Source organism: Stegodyphus dumicola, chromosome X1 (genome assembly GCF_044657685.1).
Source record: "Stegodyphus dumicola isolate Sdum_Otavi_A_Nest chromosome X1, ASM4465768v1".
NCBI lineage: Eukaryota > Metazoa > Arthropoda > Arachnida > Araneae > Eresidae > Stegodyphus > Stegodyphus dumicola.
In genome coordinates this window covers 163,981,033-164,001,997 of record NC_140780.1, presented here as the reverse complement: position 1 = coordinate 164,001,997, position 20,965 = coordinate 163,981,033, and the positions used below count along the sequence as shown (strand labels likewise).

Genomic DNA, 20,965 nt, shown 5'->3' with positions numbered 1-20,965 from the left:
TGATATGTGTTAAAGTTGATACGTTAATTATTTGGAATCCCTATTTAACATCCAATTTTATAAAACTAGCGAGTGCTGTATCTTCATGACGCTTTATTGTGGTTTCTGTGCATTTTACAAATGTATTTCGCATGCCTTTCTATTTGAACAAATATGTATATTAAAGTTGGTATGTTTTCTGATTGCTTATCTCTTACAAAATTGCATACATAGAAATATTGTATATAAAATTATTATTCATTTCATAGTGATTTATTGTATTTCTGTGCCTTTTGTAATGTATTACCACTGTATTGCACCATATCATCTCCGTAAGTACGAGTCATCTTAATAAGACACCCAGAAAATATATTTTGATTGGAAATTACAAAAATTTAATGTGCTAAATATTTTAATTTCCTTGGAATCTATAAATTGCTTCTCTTATTTTCTGCCTAGTTAATGCCATTATTGGAGATTCTTAATGGATCACCTGTTTTTTACCCCTGTATCATAGAATAATGCCTGTGACAAAAACCATGCCTAGTCTGCATGGGAAAAAAACCATCTATCAGTTTGTGTACTTAACTTTCTTCTTTGAAGATGATGGGTATATCTTCAATTTATGAGCTGCTGATTTTATATAGGAATTGTGTCTTATCCATGTCTCATAACTTGAAATGATTCCGCTCAAGAAGTGAAATCAGAAAAGTTAGTACACACACAGCATGTGCTGATGAAACTCTTGGTGATGTTAAATTTGTGGACAATGCAGAGAAAGTGATGAAAATATGATTCATTCTTCTTATGAACATTTTTTGACTGTATGAATTCACTTCTTATTAACAAAAGACTTTTAGCTATTTAACTCATCATGTATATTTTCATATCCTTCATTAAAATTCCTAACCTGTGCTCTTTCAATTGTATTAGTTATAATAGTTTCTCCATATAATTAACAAAGTTTCTAATTATTTTCTTCCAGTTTCTTGTATTCAGGAAATGCCAAAAATAATCATGTTTTGCAGATGTAGACTGCTCAGTTCTATTCCATTTATTAGTCAGTAGAAAAAGGATTCATCCTATCGCAACACTAGCACTGCTGAGTCATTAATTGCTAATTTAATATGCTTTCTAGTTACTCTTCATATATATATAATAAAAAGGGGACTTTCCAATATTAATGGTGTAGAACGCAAATAAATGGTTATATCCGTAATGAACAGCAAAGATTTTGATGTTGTAGAATGCTGAAACGTCGGTCCACGCTGAATAGGAAACTGGCAGCCGAGGCAGATAAATTCTTTTATTTTATTTCAGCAAATATGTTGCAGCCACAATAACTGGGCACATTATTTGTGCCTATTTCAAGAGGTTTACATTTTTGATAACTTTGCAGTAAAAAAGATGCAGCAGATAGCAATCCAGCTAGGCCAAATAATAGACAGCAAGTGAATTATGTTGAGAGTAAAATTTTAATTCAGACTGTGTTAGTTTTTGTTATCAATACATTTTTGATTGAATAATACTGCTGTAAAATTATTATTAGCTGTTTGAGTTTTAGTTCCATTAACATTATCAGAATTATGTAAGCGTCATATAACATGTATTAACCCCTTAACTGCCGCGGGCATATATGTACGCCTTGCTCTGCCGATGCATTAACTGCCACGGGTGTATATATGTGCCCTTCCAAACTACTATCATTTGCTTTGCGCTGCTACCCGTAAAATTATTTGCAAAGCTTTGGAATGCAACACTACAATGACCTTGAGAAAGTATGTGAAGGAGGATACTATTTGAAAGAAGTGTGGGGAGAAATTGGAGAGAGGGATGTGTCTAAAGCCGTGAAAGTAATGACTGCGTGGTATTGGCTGGTGTTATTTGAGTAAAACTTTTTTTTTATTCTGCGTCCTCCGTTTTTGTTTACTTTTTATATTAGGTTCCAGGAATAAAGAAATATATAATGGATGTTTCAAACCCATTTATCTTTTTTGAATTATTTTTTGATGAATTGCACGTGCTTCATATTGTTACTGAAACTAACCGTTTTGTAGACGAGTATATGAAGTAACACCTTGCAAACGAAAAATCAAGAAAATCATGGCATTCAACCAGTTCAGAAGAAATATATGTTTTTTTAGGCATACTGATTTCACAAGATATAATGCTGAAACCTGATATTACACTTTACTGGTCTAAAAATGAATTGATCAAAACTCCATTTTAGGGATCTTTTTTATTATAAAAACATCATTTTTATTATACTTACGTCTTTTTAGTATACTTTTTTACTCAAACATTAAATTTTGTGCATTCATTTTTTCTTTTATTCTTTATTTTGTGAAAGTAAACAGTTTTTAGTAAGTAAAACTTGCACTTATTTTCTCCCCAATACATCGCATACAGAGAAGTCTGTTTAAAGAAAAAGCGCTAAAGCAGTAGCAAATGAAGAAAATGTAAATTGTAAAATTTTGACCACCATAATTTAATAAATAACTAAAGTATAATTTTTGAATACCAATTTCTAAAAATAAATTAAATTTTTAGAGTCCTATTAAATTTTTCACCATTAGTCCAAAAGTCTTTTTGTTTTAAAGTTCACATAATCATAATTTTTCAGGGAAAATTTTCATCTTCACAGAGTATCACAAAAACTTCTACGTAACCATTACTTATTGCTTATTAACTGAAACATAAAAATATATGGCAGTGATTTTTATAATGATAAATTATATTTTAACACCACAAACGTAGGAGCAGTAATACTGCGAAATTATAGTTTCACTTGTTGTCTTTTCATTTGCAATTCCTTATTTTACTGAACTGGAAGGGCCTGTAGTACTTGTAAACAAACATTTCCATCTGTAGGACTATCCATGTGAGCTAATTTGTTATGTTTTGCACTAGTAGCTCAGGGGTGCTAAGCCAGTTACTTGAAAAGGCATCCGTTCTTTGTGTAACTGCCTTTTGTGAACTGCACTAATACATTCCCTAATAAAAAAGTATAATAATAGTAATGTATAAAAAAATTACACTCTATCATAAAATGAGAGCCTTCAACATTATCTTATATGAGGACGGTAAAAGGAACAACTGTGTAGAGGTAATAACAGGCTTCTGTTTTGGAACCAATACTCCCTCAACATACTCTATACTTAACAACCACCCATAAATTTTAAAATGCATTTACCTTAATTTCATATTACTTATCTGTATTACCGTAATTTCGCGCGTATAGTCCGCGGACTATCTGTGTTTAAAATGTGAATTTTTGAAGCTGCGGACTATCTACCAGTGAGGATAATACACTGGTTGTTCACGGTTAAAATCATTGAAATTTAAAAAACATGTTGTCGTGAACTGCCGATGATCAAATATAAAAAAAGCGCGAGATTCCAAGAAAAAATACGTATGTATCGTATCGATAGTAAACCATAGACCATAGAGTATAGTGCAGAACGAATGAGTAGTAGCAAGTAGAGCTCCTAAAATCCAGGCTGGCGCATCAAGCGATGCCGGATATGAGCACTCAGCGCAACCAGAGTCTTGTATCCCAGTATCCTTCGCACTGCTTTAACGCAACTGCCGGGAGGGGGAAAAGTAGTTGATGCGTCAGCTCGATTTTTAGGAGCCTTAGTAGAAAGTACCTGGAGTACGAAAAAAAAAACCGTGATTCGTTTACTTATAGCGTGGTTTGGCAACACTGAGTGAGTGGGGTCAAAGGTCACATTTCATTACCACTTATCACGAGGATACCACGTTGCACAGTATTTTGTCTTTCATCTTCGATGACGTTGATGAAACATCGCCGGAGTTTTACTGCCGAGTTTAAACTCAAGGTAGTTGAGAAAGCTGAAAAAGATGGAAATAGAGAAGCGGGCTGTTATTTTGAAGTGGACGAGAAAGTGGTGAGAAATTGGCGCAAACAAAAGGATGTGTTAAAAAGCATGGGAAGAAAGCGATCCAATCGGCACGGAAAAGTAAAATGGACAGCTTTAGAGGAAAATTTACTGAGATGGGTTCTCGACCAAAGAAATGCCGGACGCTCCATTTCAACAGTTAAAATCCGTCTCCGAGCGAAGTCCGTGGCAGAAGAGATGCAGATAACGGATTTCAAGGGAGAGATAAATTGGGTTTACCGCTTCATGCGTCGTAAAAACTTGAGAGTTCGCAGCAGAACGACAATGTGTCAGGCTGTTCCGGATGACGTAGATGAAAAAAAAAGCTTCTTTCCTTCAGTTTACAAGGAAAGTTATTGCAGAAGGGAAGTATTCCCTAAAAAATATTATAAATATGGATGAAGTTCCATTAACATTTGATTACCCACTGAATCGCACTGTCGATACCTGTGGAGTGAAAACAATATCAATAACAACAACTGGTCAAGAAAAGACCCAATTCACAGTGATGCTCGCCTGCTGTGCTGACGGCACAAAGTTGAAGCCGCTCTTAATCTTTAAGAGAAAAACAATTCCCAAGGAAAATTTTCCTCGAAGCGTCGTAATACAGTGCAATGAAAAGGGTTGGTGCAACGAGGACATTATGCTCGATTGGTTTCAAGAAGTTTGGAAGAAGAGAGAAGGTGCCTTTTTCAGTTCCAAAGGAGTACTAATTATGGATTCCATGAGGGCGCACATAAAAGACAGTGTAAAGGCAGAAGCTAAAAAAAAAAAAAACATCGGTGCTGAACTTAGCATTATTCCAGGAGGTTTAACAAAAATCCTGCAACCTCTGGATATTAGCGTGAACAAAAGTTTCAAGTCCCACGTACGTGCTTGCTGGGAGATCTGGATGTCGGAAGGTTTACATACTTTCACAAAAGGAGGAAGTATGAGACGCGCTTCATACAGTGAAGTTGCCGAATGGGTTGATAAATCCTGGAAAAGTCTTAAAGTGTCAACCATCCGATCGGGATTTATAAAAGCCAGGATTGTTAGTGAAAGCGAGGAAATTACTGATAGTGATGCTGAAAATGAACTTTCGGACACTCTTCCCGAAAATATATTAGAACTGTTTAATTCTGATACCGATGAATCGGACTTTGAAGGTTTTCCTGAATGTAGTAGAATGTGTGATTAATTAGTAAGCACTGTTTTTATTTGTATTTAGCATTTTATTTCTGAAGGTATATTAGTAAGCAAGTATTTTTTTTCTATTTATACTTAGTTCTTTGTTTCTAAAATACATTAATATCGCGGTATTAAAAAAACGTAATTTTGGACGTATAGTCCGTGGACTATCCGGTGGTGCGGACTATCTGACGATTTTTGAAATTTTTTTATATAAAATCGTGTCTGCGGACTATACGTGCGAAATTACAGTAATTTCACTTATTTTTTTATATTTGCATGATTATCAGAATAATTATAAAACTCTTAATTTTTATTCGCACATTTTAAAAATAACTCATAAATATGATTAATGAATGACATTACAATTTAATAATCTTCCCATGAAAAATATTAAAATTCTTTGCTTATTTAATTATAAAAGCTACTGAAATTTCATAAAATTCATAATTTTTCATTTTCATGAAACCAAAAAGAAACAGTGTTTAATATTCAAAATAACATTTCATTAATTATTAAACATACTATGTTAGCTGAAAATATCAAACAAAAAGGAACCAAGAAAATTAACAAACATAAAACCTTTAAACAAAAATGTCAGAGTACTTGTGTTTTCATTCTTTGAATACTGTGTACCATGTTTTTATATCGAAACAATAAAATTAAATTGTAAGAGTTTTAACTAAAACTTTTCATACAAAATTTAAATCCACTGAACTAGCATCAGTTCTGTTTCACTGAAAAAAGTAATTTAATACACTTTGACATAAGAAAGTCATTTGGATAAACATAAGGCCCTATATTAAGACACAGGAATCATAAATGGTTTAAAAGGATTGCCCACATTTCAATATGCGCACATTAAATGACAGATTTTGTAGATACTGAACTAAACACCAGTGAGCAATTATGAACACAGGAATTAAAAATAAGCATGGCACAGACTTGTATCAAAGTGCATTTCATTAGATATGAAAAAAAAAAAGATATGATGCAGGTCCTGGTATGTGGATCTGCCAAGTTTTGTTAATTGTGCAACAGAATTTCTTTCATGCATGAAGCAATTATGATTTTAAATTCAAAAAATACTTTTTGTAGGAATATTTATGTTAACTGCAGTGATAAAATTATTTTTATTATACCATAGACTTTTGTGAAAGTCAATTTCATGTAATTTCTGGTAATTACTTGTTATTTTCTTGGCAAATTTACTTCCTTAATTTTGTGAAGATGGTGCCGCCCTTTTTTATGTGTCTGTTAAGGAAGATAAAAATTGCGACCTCCTTTATAAATATTTGGTGCATAGGATATATAATTTTCCTTTTAGAACACCAGCTCTAGTTGTAGAAAAAGATGCTGTATTTATGTAAGGTTTTTTTTTTATTTCTAAAGATCATTTGAAGCTTCAAAGTTGTGTTATAGAAGTTGTGCATTTCTTTATAATGTTAGAATCTAAAGTCATTTATTAGCAAATATATAAACTAATTTTTAAAATTGGAATATTTTAAAGTAAAATCATGTTTGTGTATTTGGATAAACTTTTATCTACAGTTTAGACTTTTAATCAGAAAAGGAACATGGAATGAAAATTTTTGATTTTATAGCCCGGCTGGCTGGGATAACTCAAACAAGATTGACATATTGTTGGATAATTTGACATCAGTGAAGCCTAATGATGCATATAATGAAGTTGTAGTTAAACCTGTAAATAGGAAGGTTTGTATGACTCTTTCCTCTATCTTTGCCTCTTTAAAGAAGTTAATTTTAAGTGAAATACTTGTTTTATTGTATATAACTGTAAAACTAAGGAAGAAAAATTTAGTCTTGCTATGTCTGAGATCTGTAATCTTTGGGAATTCTGGATTTTGGAAATTTCTGGACTTTAAATCATCAGTTTAGATATAGTAAGGTGACATAGAAATTATGAAATTAAAAATAGGAAATAGTGACCTTAAGGGAATCAAAATTTATAGAAAATGTTCAATATTTATTTGTTATGTTAAAAATTTCTGGTGTAAATTATTTGTTTCATTTTTTATATTAATACTTTTCCTTTAATTTTATACGCAGACAATTTCATGCTGTAGAGTCATTAGGTTAATTGGAAGCAGAAAAGATGAAAAATATGCAGCTGCCTTCGCCGGGAATCGAACCACAGACCTCTGGAATATTGGCCCAGCGTACTACCGTTACACCATGAAGGCACGCTAGGGAACTGGGAGAAATACCTTATAATGCGAGTTACAGAGTTCAAGTATTCCTGTAATTGCTAATCCTGTAATGTTCCTTTAAGTCCTGTAATTGACATGCCAAGAATTCTTATTAAACTATCAGTTGAGATCATTTTCATTCTCTGTCCACTTTTGTCACTTCACTATCGGTAGCAATATTTTAGGGAGTAAAAGCCATACTGCAGATGTCAGTATCTGTTAGTTGATTATTGATCAGGGTTTTGCCCTTATTGTGGAAAACTTCAGTTATATCATCTTCATTTGTTATCATTTCCACATTTGTTCAAAAATTGCAATAATTAGAAAATTGCTTGTAATATCTGAAAACGTTCGAATTCATGGCTATCATCATCACCATGAAATGTGATAGTTGGCCGTAAATTATGCTGAATATTTAAAAAAAATATCTGCAGACTTACTGTTCCATGACCTTGCAATGCTCTACATGGCAGATATTATGTTATTTTAAAATTCTTGAATGGTTTTTGCAGTCTGTTCAGAAAATGTGTCATTGATTTTAAAAAGGCCTTTATTGGAGTGCATGCAATACTTTGATATCCATTGGCTGAATGACAGATGTACAGTTTGATGGCAAGAATACGATGGAGATATTATCTTTCTCTAAAACTTTAAGTGAAGTATGGGCTGAACAGCTGTCCGTAATCAGGACATTTTTTACATCGTGCAGTAATTCAATTGAGTTTGATTGATTCAATGATTTTCAAACCAATTGTTCATGCTGTTTTATTTGAATGGCAGATGCCTGAGAAAATATTTATTCCTTTAAATAACCTGAGGCGTTTTCTTTTCCGACTATTTGAAGTTTACGTTTGTGAGCTTCTCAGTATTTCTTTATGCCAAAATCATTAGTATCATTTTGGGATCTTTGACAACAGTTGGTGCCTTTTCTGCATAACTTGTATGATATTTAGGGGCATCCAATTGCCGAAAAAGACCAGTTTTTTTCAATGTTTTAAATCTGTTCTGGCGGTAACTTTTCACTATTAATGAATTTGATGAATTTATCTGCAGTTTGTTCAGCTATTAATGAGTTCGATTAATTCATCTGCTTCAATATGAGCTCAAACTTTTTGCCTGATATTTTTAACTTATAAATGAAATTTTTAAATTTGGTTCACAAGCCTTCCGAGTATGTGCATTCAATTTTCAAATCTGTTTCCTCATTGTTCAATATTTAGGCTTGAGGCATTAGCATTGGACCTGTCAGTGGCATGCCCTTGCTGCAGCACTGTTTAACCTGTTCACTTATAACTTTTAGCATAACAAATACAGTCAAAAGGCGTTAATTCAGACACCCATAATCAGGAATGATCTATAATCCGGACCTCAAAGCTACAAACTTTCTGCGCATGCGTCGGATTGACGGCGACGTAAGACATTTACGGCTGCGAATATGCATGTGCGCATGCACAAAATATGTTTACACATGCGCATTTAATGTATAATGGACAGTATAAGCTAAGCTAAAATTATCTAATTCAGTTAATGTTGCAGATTGCGTTGTTCATTAATCATCGAATTGGATCCGGCTTATTATTTTTTGCAGACTGTTAGAGCAATTTCATAAAAGTAAGCTTGAACTTTCGATTATGTCAAATAGAATTTCCGATATATATTTACTAATATGTAAAGGATCTACAAAGCGAAAGTATGTTTTGAAGTCCATCAAATAAAAAGTGGAATTGCTGAAAAAAATGGATAAAGGCATATCCTTTGTTTCTCTAACCATTCCGAAATCTGTTTATCAATTTCACGCTGCTCTGCGGTGTGGGTGGGGGAAACTCGGCGGCGCGCAATGAATCGGAAGTTGATCTGTCAGCACTATCCTTATCTTCAGGGCAGATGTTTTTATTTTATTTGGCGTATAATTCCTTAATAAATGTAGTATTTCATCTCAAGGTAAAGAATTATAATCAAGTGTTCTTATGTAAATTCTTATGCTAGTTAAACACCGGAGGCGGTTGTCTGGTGTGATGTCTGTTTAAAAAATGTCAACAGTGTTATATGGAGTAATTAGAAAGTTGCAATGCCAAACCCACCAATCCTAAAAAAGTGGGCCCACCAGCGGCCGAGCAGTAAAGACGCTGAACACTGGTAGTTCGGTCCGAGGTTCGAATCCCGCGAACGGGCTGGCTGCATGGGCGTTTTCGTGGTTTTCCCCATGTGTAACGTGTATACGAGCCAGTTTCCCTTAGAAAGTCCTCCACGAAAGGCATCCCTCCCCTTAGGCAGATAGCCCTAGTGTGCTTTGCCATAATTAAATACACCACCACCACCACCTAAAAAAGTGGGATGGTTTTACCTGCAAACATGGAAAGGGAAATTTGATGAAGTTAGATGAGTTTGACAATGCTAGACAAAAAAGAACCCTATTGAACTTGCAAAGGTTTCATTACCAGAGATTTTTATGGCCACATTACAAACAATTTTTTGATGGAAAAATTAAAATATGACCGCTTGTATATCAAGGGCTGGCTAAAGCAAGCCAAAGGGGGTAAAGAACTATTAAAAAACTTGAAGTTGATTTTATTACATTGTGGATGGCGTTTAAAGTCATTTAATTTTCTGTGTGTATTATATTTCATACGTCGTGGCACGCAATGAATTGGAAGCTGATCTGTCAGCACTATCCTTATCTTCAAGGCAGATGTTTTTATTTTATTTGGTTTATAATTCCTTACTACATGTAGTATCTATTTCATCTTGATGTACTCCGTCTTTGATATGATTTAAATCAAATTCCTCGTCATTATAATTCGCTTCCGATAGCGAAGAAAGTGACACAGAGGTTATTGAAAATGAAAAAATTTCGATTGACAAATTAGTTGGTATTCTCGACACAGCAATTATAGGACTTGAACAGCGGAACTTTGTAACTGAACAAGAAATTATGTCTGTTTATAGAATTAAAGAGAAAGTATTATCATATAAAACGAAGCAACTTAAACAACTTACATTGAAAGAAATGTTTAATAAAGTAAAGAAATAAATATTAAGCTTTTTTTTTTTTTTTTTTTTAAATTTGATACCCTTTAGATCGTAATTCTTCTTTATTTCATAAATTACGGTTTCATATTTTTAATTTTATAATTTCTGCATGCCATCTTGCCAGATTTAAACTGATTATCTATAATCCGGAATCGCCTGACGATTCCGCAAATAATTTTCTGACGAAGTCCTGACGAGTCCGGATTAACGACTTTTGACTGTATGTTTTTGTTTGCATTGTAAATAAAGTGTCAGATTCGAAAAGTTGCTTTTTATGTTTTTGCAATGTCATACTGCTCTCATAGTTTTGAGATGCCTATGCCTTTACTCTTTTTTTGCAGCAATTCCAATTTTGCTTGATTGACATAGGAACATACATGTGTTAGCAATTAATTAGTTCCTTTATTAAAAACACATTCCGTCAAACATTACCGTTAAAACATTAATTGCCAGATACTTGCTTTATTGAGAAACATTACCGTCAACATTACTGCTAAAAAACATTACAGTTCAAATTATTACCGTTCTTAAAAAAAAAAACTGTTGTTGCCAATCGGGAAAATACATTTTAAATAAAATTAATACGTTGCGTTTACATTCGGGCATCCTGACTTAGTTACGACCTCGAAACATTAAGAACTTGTATTTAAAAGAATTAAGTCTGTAATACGAGGGCCATCCAGGAAGTAGATTACGTTTCCGTCTGTGTCCGCTAGGGGCGGGGCTAGCGCGGCCATCTTGGAGTCAGAGCGTTGCGCAGCTCAGTCTGCATCTAGCCGTGCTAGTGAGAGGTTCGTGCTGTGCTCCGTTCAGATACTGTGACGGTTTGAAATGTCTGCGTTAATTGAAAATCCCGCGAGCTGCGAGGTGCGCTCAGTAATAAGGTTTCTGACTGCAAAAAACTGTAAACCGATAGAAATCTATCGGCAGCTTCGTGAAGTGTATGGGGACAACATTATCACTGAAGGTGGAGTGCGTCAGTGGGTCATAAGATTTCAAAATGGCCGAACCAATGTTCACGACGAAGATCGAAGTGGGAGACCCAGCATAGTGACCGCCGAACTTCTCGAAAAAGTCGATGCTAAAGTCCGTGAAAATCGAAATTTCACAATAACGAAACTTTCTTTGAGTTTTCCACAAATTTCGCGAAGTTTGTTGCACGAAATCATCAGCGAAAAGCTTGGTTACCACAAGTTTTGTGCAAGATGGAAGGCAAGAAGAGGTAACGAAGTGGTTGAAGGCGCAGGCGGCCGAATTTTTCGACGAAGGAATTTCCAAGCTCGTACATCGCTACGATAAATGCCTTAATTTGTATGGTGTCTATGTAGAAAAGTAGTATTTGAGTGTGGCTTTCATCTGTATATAATAAAATTTGTTTCCTATACTTTGTTTATTTTTTTATTCCAAAATGTAATCTACTTTCTGGATAGCCCTCGTATTAATGTTTATATTTCGAAAGTCTTTAGCTGTCATTATAGATTCACCGTCGTTTTCTATTCTTTTTCCGTGTCCTAGTTTTAGTAATATGCGGCATGTTGTTATCGTTATCCCCAGTAACACTAATGTCATCACCATCAACATTGTCTTCTTCTGATTCAGCTTGACGCTGCCATGACTTTAATTGGCTCACATGAGCTGTCGTACTAAAGAAATGTCCTTTCACCTTCTCTTCTAATTGAGTCACTCTATAGGTATCACTTGGTAAAACTTCTGTAACTACCAAAGGTCCTTGATACTTTTGTTGTGTTTTGGTTGATTCTCCAGTTGATTTAGGTACTCTTTTCATAACTACTATTTCTCCTCGTTCGAATATTAAAGAATTGCTTTTCTTGTCATAATCGGCTTTCATTTTCATCTGTATATCTTCAATTCTCTTCTTTAACTTCTTCCTTTTTAGCTGCTCTGTTTTACCGGTAATTGCTTTCTTAGGAGATCTGTCTATTCCCTCATTTATTTTAGATTGCTTTACAGATGGATTAACATCTTCCTGAGGTTTATTTCCTTTTGCAATATCTTTCTCCGGTTGTCTTTTCTTTTGTTTCTCAACAAACTTGTTTCCCTTTAATTCTGTTTCTTCACCAGCAAAATTATATATTACAGTTTCTTTTTGTAAACTTTTTTCTTTCCCTGTATTAAACTCTTTCTTAAGTGCTGTAATCTTACAATTCTTACTATATTTCTTAAGCTTTTGATTATAATGCTTTTCTTGAATAGATTTACATTTTTTTAATATCATTGATATTATCACTTCTAGTTTCTTCTATAGGATATTTATTTTCTTCGCTTGTATTCTGTTTAACAATTTTCTTTGAAGTCCCTTTCCTTTTCAGTGATTTTTTTACCTATGGAATTAGTGACTTTTACAGTATTTGTATTTTCAAACTTTCCATCATAGTTCAGAGTTGCTGCCTTATCATCGTTGTAGTTAGTGACTGGTATCACTGTTTCTCCCTGTATTACTTCCAATAATGAGCCCAACTCATCTTCTGATCCACTTATTAAAACATAACCGTTATTTATTTTATCAGTTTTAACTTTCACGAAATTAACCGTATTACTTTCGATTTGAGTTTCTTGGAAAGCCTTCAGTTTAATTCGCGGAGTGTTGCTATCATTTTGCAACTGTGAAAATGGGCAGTCATTAGCATAGCGTATGTGCAAGGTATTACCTATCTTGGCGTATGCAATATGTGGTAAGTCAATCCATGTTTGACCAACTAATAAGTTTCATGGTTGCGTTTCATCTTCTACAATTAGAACTGTAATGTCCTTTCCTTCCACATTATCAATCTCTAAGTTAGCATTTACTTTTCCCAATGTTCTAGCGGCTGGTTTACTCTGGTTCCCAAAGCCAAACAATTCCTCATACAGTCTCTTAGCCGCAGACTGTTTCAATAAACACGAACAAGAACCCGTATCTATGATTGCAGTAATTTCTTCTCCATTATTGATGCGAGCATACTTTAAATATACAGCTGGTGAAACACCTGAATTCTGGTCCACGGATAAATTATTTTTAATATTTGTCAAGTCTGGATTCTTAGACGTACACTTTTTAAATGTATGACACTTTTCATTACATTTCTTGCAAATAATTTCTTTTTTAGGTTGAGGACAATCCGTCGCTATATGTCCATAATCATTACAATTGAAGCATTTCGGCTCACCCTTTTCATTGCGGATGCCAGAATTATATTCCCTTTTCCTTTCGTCTGTTTTATAAAATTTATCTCTCGGATTGTATTTATTATCAAAACTATTTTTAAAACCCCACTTTGAAATTACCATCTGTCTGCATGGAATTGTTAACATTTCTGTGTCTTGAATACTGATTATAGGATCCTTCATAAAACTTAGAACCAAATTTGGGCTTAGAATTATGCCTAAAAGTTTTATTTTCTACTTGAAGTACTTTTATCCTTGCCCGAATATTTTCATATTCATCTAGTTTTTCAGTCAACTCTTCAGGATTAATGAATTTAGACCTATCATCAATGAAATGGTCTCGGATAGCAGCGGGGACCCTTTTCTTTAATTGATCCATAATAATAAGTTGTTTTAAAGAGTCAAAATCTGTTACATTTAATCCAGCAAGCCACTCTTCAAAATATTTTTTAAATTCAAATGTGAAGTCCTTCCACGTATTACACAACGATGTAATATGATCAACAAATTTTTGCCGAAACTGTTCAGGGCTTAACTTAAATTTTCTCAGTAGCAGTTGTTTAACGTGCTTATAGTCGTTAGCTTTTTCTTCTAATTCACGGGCAATTAATTGAGTTATTTCATAAGGCAATAGCCCAACAGCTGAGAAACCCAGTTTTGTTCTTCTAACCCAATACATTGTGCCTGTCTCTCAAATAAAACTAAATAAAAACTTATATCACCTTCATTCAAATCATACTTATGCATTAATTTACTCATATCACAAATATTACTTCTACTAACATTAGAAGGAACAGAATCATTTACATTACTACTTCTGATTTTCGCTTCTATTTTCAAGTTCAAAAGTTCTTTGTTTATCTCTTTCTATAATTTCCATTTCAAATGCTCTTTGCTTATTTTTTTCTAAAATTTCTAACTTTTCTCTGTCTAAACGATCATTTATAATTCTATGTAGCATTTGTTTTGTAAAGTCCTCATTATAATTCTTACTATTCAAAATCATATCTCTTAAGCCTACAATTTTAATATCAGAAGGACATCAAGTTCCAAAGCAAGTTCTTTTAAGTCACATTTTTTGCCTCTTGCCAAATAAGCCATCTTAGACTTCAATTTTCAAATAATAATACAATAATTATACTTAAGTTCTTTCTGTTTAATACTTAGACAAAACATATAAGCCAAAGGGGGTAAAGAACTATTAAAAAACTTGAAGTTGATTTTATTACATTGTGGATGGCATTTAAAGTCATTTAATTTTCTGTGTATATTATATTTCAAAACAATTTTATATGTTATAAAAAAACAAAAATGTTTTGAAGCATTCTTTTTATAATATAAACGTCCATTTTGCTTGCTTTGCACGTGACACTGTCATTTTGTCCGTTACTTATTTAAAATTTTCACATTGTTCTGTCTCAAAATTAGAAATTAAAGTTAGTGACCTAAAACTGCAGTCAAAAGTCGTTAATCCGGACACCCATAATCTGGAATGATCTATAATCCGAACCTCAAAGCTTACAAACTTTCTGCGCAAGCGTCAACTCATGATGCGTTCACGCATGTGCATAGGCATTTACACATGCGCGTAATACTTTTACTCATGCGCATACATTTACGCATGCACGTTTAATGTATAACGGGCGGTATAAGCTAAGCAAAAATTATCTAATTATCTATATCAGTTAATATTGCAGATTGCGTTGTTCCTTAATCTTCGAATTAGGATCCAGCTAATTATTTTTTCCAGACTGTTAGAGCAATTTTATGAAAGTAATCTTGAACTTTCGATTATGTCAAATAGAATTTCCGATGCTGGAGTTGCCAAAGGATCTAGAAAGCAAAAGTATGTTTCAATGTCCATGAAAGAAAAAGTGGAATTGCTGCAAAAAATGGATAAAGGCGTATTGTTTGTTTCTCTAACCATTCCGAAATCTGTTTATCAATTTCACGCTGCTCTGCGAGGGGAGGGGGACGTCACGGCACGCAATGAATTGGAAGTTGATCTGTCAGCACTATCCTTATCTTCAGGGCAGATGTTTTTATTTTATTTGGTTTATAATTCCTTACTACATGTAGTATCTATTTCATCTTGATGTACTCCGTCTTTGATATGTTTTAAATTAAATTCCTTGTCATTATAATTCGCTTCCGATAGTGAAGAAAGTGACACAGAGGTTATTGAAAACGAAAAAATTTCGATTGACAAATTAATCAGTATTCTTAACACAGCAATTATAGGACTTGAACAGTGGAACTTTGGAACTGAACAAGGAATTATGCCTGTTTATAGAATTAAAGAGAAAGTATTAGCACATAAAATGAAGCAACTTACATTGAAAGAAATGTTTAATAATGTAAACAAATAAATATTAAGCTTTTTTTTTTTTTTTTTTTGTAAATTTTGATACCCCTTAGATCATAATTGTTCTTTATTTCATAAATAACGGTTTCATATTTTTAATTTTATAATTTCTGCATGCCGTCTTACCAGATTTAAATTGATGATCTATAATCCAGAAAAATTGATAATCTGGAATCGCCGAAGTCCCGACGAGTCTGGGTTGACTTTTGGCTGTAGTATATTACAGTACAAGTGAAAAAAATTGATGGTTGCACTCACGTGTGTGTTAGATTTGCGCAATGCTTTTGGGGTCCAACAAAATTTATGGGGGTCCTGGGGTCGCTAAAAAATCTCAGTGATAAAAAGGGGTTGCAACTGAAAAAAGTTTAAAAAGCCCTGTTCTAGTATATTACTGAAACTTTTAGTTTTAAATTTTTAGCATTTACTTAGTAAATGAAACTTAAAGTGTATGAATTCTATGCCCCCAGTGCACAGATTTAAATTTATTTCACCTGAATTGTTTTAATCTACTGTAGACATTTGTAAAACTTTTTATGATGATTCAACCAGTGTTTAATCAGTTGATATTATATTTAATTTCATTTTGCGTCAATAAATGGTACATTGCTAAGCTTATCCACACAAAGGTATGCATCTTATATTCATAACATGAAAAAGTACTTTTATTAATAAAAGTTTTTCTTCTATACTTGCGATTTTCTCAATATTAAAGCGTAAGAAAATTGTAGGATTTTATGTTTAGTTACCAGTAATTAGTTTGCCTTTACAGTAAATCTTATTTTGTTTGGCTTCCACTAGGATATAAGTTTATTAATGCATTTAAGTAGAGATCTTGAGATCAAGAAATAGCTTGTAGGAACTGTCACTGACCATCTCGCTATAATTCTCCTAGAGCCTGAATTACTTTAGCTTTGTGAGTCGTAATTACTTGCCTAAGTTGAGAGTGGGAGCCAAAGCTTACAGGCGTATTTTGTCTTGTAAATCTCTTATTTTAATATTTAAATTTTTACCTTAACTCTGTTTCTCTCATTTGCACAAGCTGTAGAGTTTATGTTATTATATAGGTGTTTAACTGGAAGACTGATGAAATAATAAACCTTCTTTTGTGATGGATTTATTTTACTTAAAGTCAGTAAGTTGGAAAGTATTCATGGACCTAGGGATTAATATTTAAAGTGGTTAAAATCTGTACAGAGTTACAAAATGAAATAAACCAAATTATATAAAATTTTAAATATTTAATTTTGATATATTTTGCATTAGATTCACGCACTTCTATAGCCTGAATAATGCAAATTTAAGTCAATTTGAAGTGCCCTTGCGGCATGAAACCTCCCGGTTTTCACTCAGGAATCTGATTTCTGAGGGTTGGCAGCTATATTGAATATGTCTATAAGTTATCAATATCAATATTTGATGTGTGAAGACTTCATGATATTTATCTTTGGTTATACAATAATGATTTTCATTAATATAATAACAGTTATGATCTCTAAGTGAAACAGAATGTGAAAACTTGAAGTAATTTGATTTCTTAATGTTCATTTTCTTATTAATATGTCAAACGATGAAAAATTATTATATGTAATTTATTCTCAGCTAACAATTTTGGCAGATAAAGATAATTTTAAACTTACATGCATATATTTTCTGCATGTTTGCTCTAAGTTTTCAAGTGCTGTAAAATACTGAATGCGGTACAAAGTCCGAGATACGTACTTGTCAGGACTTCGGCGATTAGGGATTTGGGATATTTCCGAATCACCATTTATAAGTCTAGTAAGATGATATGTACCCCTTAAATGGGAAGAAGGCTCCATTTACTCTATTTTTTAAAAAGGCAATATGCTTGAATACCATAACTATAGGGGCATTACTCTTCTTGGTATTGCATATAAAATATTCTCTAATGTATTATATACAAGACTAGTACCCTCTATTGGTAAGGTGATTAGAAAGTATCAATGTGAATTTAGATACCAAAGATCTACGTTTGAGACAAATCCCTTAAAAAAAAAAAAAAAACTGAAGAATACTGCAGCATTAAAACTTACCATCTATTTATTGATTTCAAGGTGACATTTAAGAGTATAAAGAGAGAAACGTTGTTTGCAGCAATGGTAATCCATTACTTTAGTTAAAGCTACACTTGGTAAAGTGAGATATAGGATTAAAATTCAAAATCACCTATCTGAAATTTTTATAACAGAAACAGGCCTGCATCAAAAAGAAAAACGTCTAACTTGCCTGCTATTAAATTTAGCGGTACAAAAGTACATCAGAGTCAACGGATTAGACCAAAGGGACATGTTGTGGAATAGGTCCCTGTAAATATTGGCCTACACAGATGATGTAGATATTACTGGAACATCAGAAAAGGCAGTAATTGAGGCTTTTCCGTATCTTGAATCTCCTGCCACAAGTATAGGCCTCATAGTCAACGAGGATTAAATCAAATTCCTGGAAATTACACCCTCCATGGTAAACTATTGTAACAATTTGCAAAAAAAGTCAGTGCTTATTTGCTTTATTGAACATTTCTTTCAATGTAAGTTGTTAAAGTCCCCCCTTTTTTGTATTAATATTTTCCTTTTAATTCTATATTGGACATTTGGATTTCCAACTTTGTACTGTATATAATTTCTTTTGTTAGTTTGCGAAATTTTTTAATGGTATATTTCCAAACAGAAGTAAATATTATTTGAAGTAAATTTAAAAATTAATAGGAAATTTGAATTGTTGCTGTTCAGGGAATGCAATTCTTCACAAGTGAAATTGTGAAAAATTAATTCTAATTTGCTGTTAGTATGTTAATGCATTTGTAAAATATATTGAGGTTTCAGCTTTTTATTCATCTTGTTACATAATTGAATCTGTTCATTTTAGCCTTTGCAACGGGAAGCTGAAATCATTGCTGAAGATGATCAAGTTTTCCTGTGTAGGCTGCAGAATCTTATTAACCAGCAAATTCCAGCCAGTGTAGGACGACCTGCAGGACCAGTATGTATAATTTTTCAAATAAAATTTCTATTGCAGGGCAAAGTTAAGCTTAAAATTTTCTGCTTTTTATTTTTTTATTTTTTTAAAGATCACCTTTTTCTCCAGATATGTTCAAGTAGAATGTGAACGTATCCAGTCTGTATGCCATATGACTCCAACATTTTGCTTCTATTTTAAAGGGATTAAAAATGATAAAATTAGTCTTGTTAGTAGCAGAGCTTGTCAGTAAAATGTTCCTGAGATTACAGGGTTCATAGCGGTCCTTACAAGTGCTTATAAGTTATTTGAAAATAAAACATAAAGGCCCTTATAGGTGCTTACTTTTCCCCAAAGCACTTATTTTTTTGCTTTTAGTGTTTTCTTTTTTTTAAAAAAAAAACGTACATTTTTTCCCCATACCAAAGCCAAAACTAAATAAAAACTTTTCTTCTTTATCTGGAACGTCAGATGGTGATTCATACTCCCGGAAATAGCTTTTCGCCCCTTTCTCTGCATTAACGTAACCTTTGGTGTATGCGAGTACAGACGGGTGCATGTCATTCTATTGGTCAAAGAATTGCGAAAGCCGTAGAAATTTCTGGTACATTACTTATTCTTTTCCTCCCACCCAAGACTACACACGTTTGAATTTCTCTCAAGATTTAAGATTTCAAGAGACTCATTCCACATGGTCAGTTCATGTTCACATTTATTATGATCGTTATGCTTATATTATGAGCATACGTATGAATATTTATAATATATTTGCAGTAAATGCTGAAGTATAAATAAACTTAAAAAATGGGTAAGTGTGTTTTAACACAAATTAGCTTTCTAAGAAATAATATTTGGAATGCCTTAAATAAATTGAAAGTAATCAAATAGTCAAAATAATTTCACTTTTTGTGCCAATATACAATACGGAAGGTGGGGGGGGGTCCTCGCCTTTGTCTGCAAAATCTCAAATATTGAAACCATTACAGTTCGCAGCAAAAGAAGCAGCGAACTTTTTTTTTTTTTTTTTTTTTTTTTTTTGGTCACTTTCTAATCTGGATTAAATAGGACTAAAAGTTCAGCGGTCTGCCAACCCAAGCGAAGAATGATTCTGTTCTGGAAATTTAATGCAATGTGTTCAAAATTAGAATGAAAAACACCCCAGATTAGTATGTCTCTTTCGTTTCCTTTATTTAGGTATTTATTCTCCGAATACCGGCAATTGATGATTCCAATTGTGTAATATCACGTGCAGAAGAATTAAGTTGCATGTGTTGTGCAATAACGTTTTTGATATTTTGCCAAGATAATTAATTTTGATGTTCAGTCCGAGATTTGATTTATGAGCACTTAAAGAGTTTTACTGTGCTTGCTAAGCAGAATATTTTTCAGTTCCGTTGGGCTATTTCTACATGATGCACACATCGAAATGTCAAATGCATCATTTAGCCGAAAAATCTAAAGAATGGCTACAATATACCTTCCCCCTCTTTTTCCAGTTATGCTCGACTATCCAGAATTTTCAGATATTCGGCAATTTCCGAGTATGCCGGTTAGTTAAGCTTTTACCGTTAAAGGATGACTGCATGAAGCAATTCCCCTTCTTCTGATTTCAGAAATGTTCCTCTTTTTTCTTATTTTTACTTAAATTACTTTGCTTGAAATATCTGTAAAGGGCTTTTGACATTTCGATATGTGCGTCATGTAGAAATAGCCCAACGGAACTGAAAAATATTCTGCTTAGCAGGCACAGTAAAACTCCTTAAGTGCTCATAAATCAAATCTGTTATACAATAAAAATTTAGAAAATATTCAGAATTTTGATTTAAGTTAAATTATTTAAATATTAATATGAGTGGAAAAATAATTTGTATTTATGTTTAGGTGTCAAGCGAATATAATAAATATGGCTTATTGTTATATATTTTCTCTATTTTGAACTGAAATTTCATCTTTAAATCTTGTAATATAGTTTAGTTCTTTATAGTTTTTGTCCTCTCATTGTAAACTAGTTCTGTAAATTGAACTGTTATTTAAATATTTTTTAAAATATAATTATTTTCCATTGTTGAGGTAATGCTCATTCTGTCTTAATAAATACTGAATTTCTCATTGTAAATTAGTTCTGTAAATTGAACTGTTATTTAAAATTTTTTTAAATGTAATTATTT

At 32.9% G+C, this 20,965-nt stretch overlaps 1 protein-coding gene across 2 annotated transcripts in view; it reads left to right on the top strand.

The window, feature by feature from the left end:
- Window positions 1-20,965, top strand: part of Dlic (dynein light intermediate chain) — a 110,994-nt gene that overhangs the window by 77,299 nt on the left and 12,730 nt on the right. For both annotated transcript variants that reach the window (XM_035358393.2, XM_035358395.2), the window contains exons 7-9: window positions 6,282-6,417; window positions 6,656-6,767; window positions 18,708-18,821. In XM_035358393.2, the coding sequence (XP_035214284.1) occupies window positions 6,282-6,417; window positions 6,656-6,767; window positions 18,708-18,821 (362 nt within the window). The remainder of the gene's footprint in view (window positions 1-6,281; window positions 6,418-6,655; window positions 6,768-18,707; window positions 18,822-20,965) is intronic.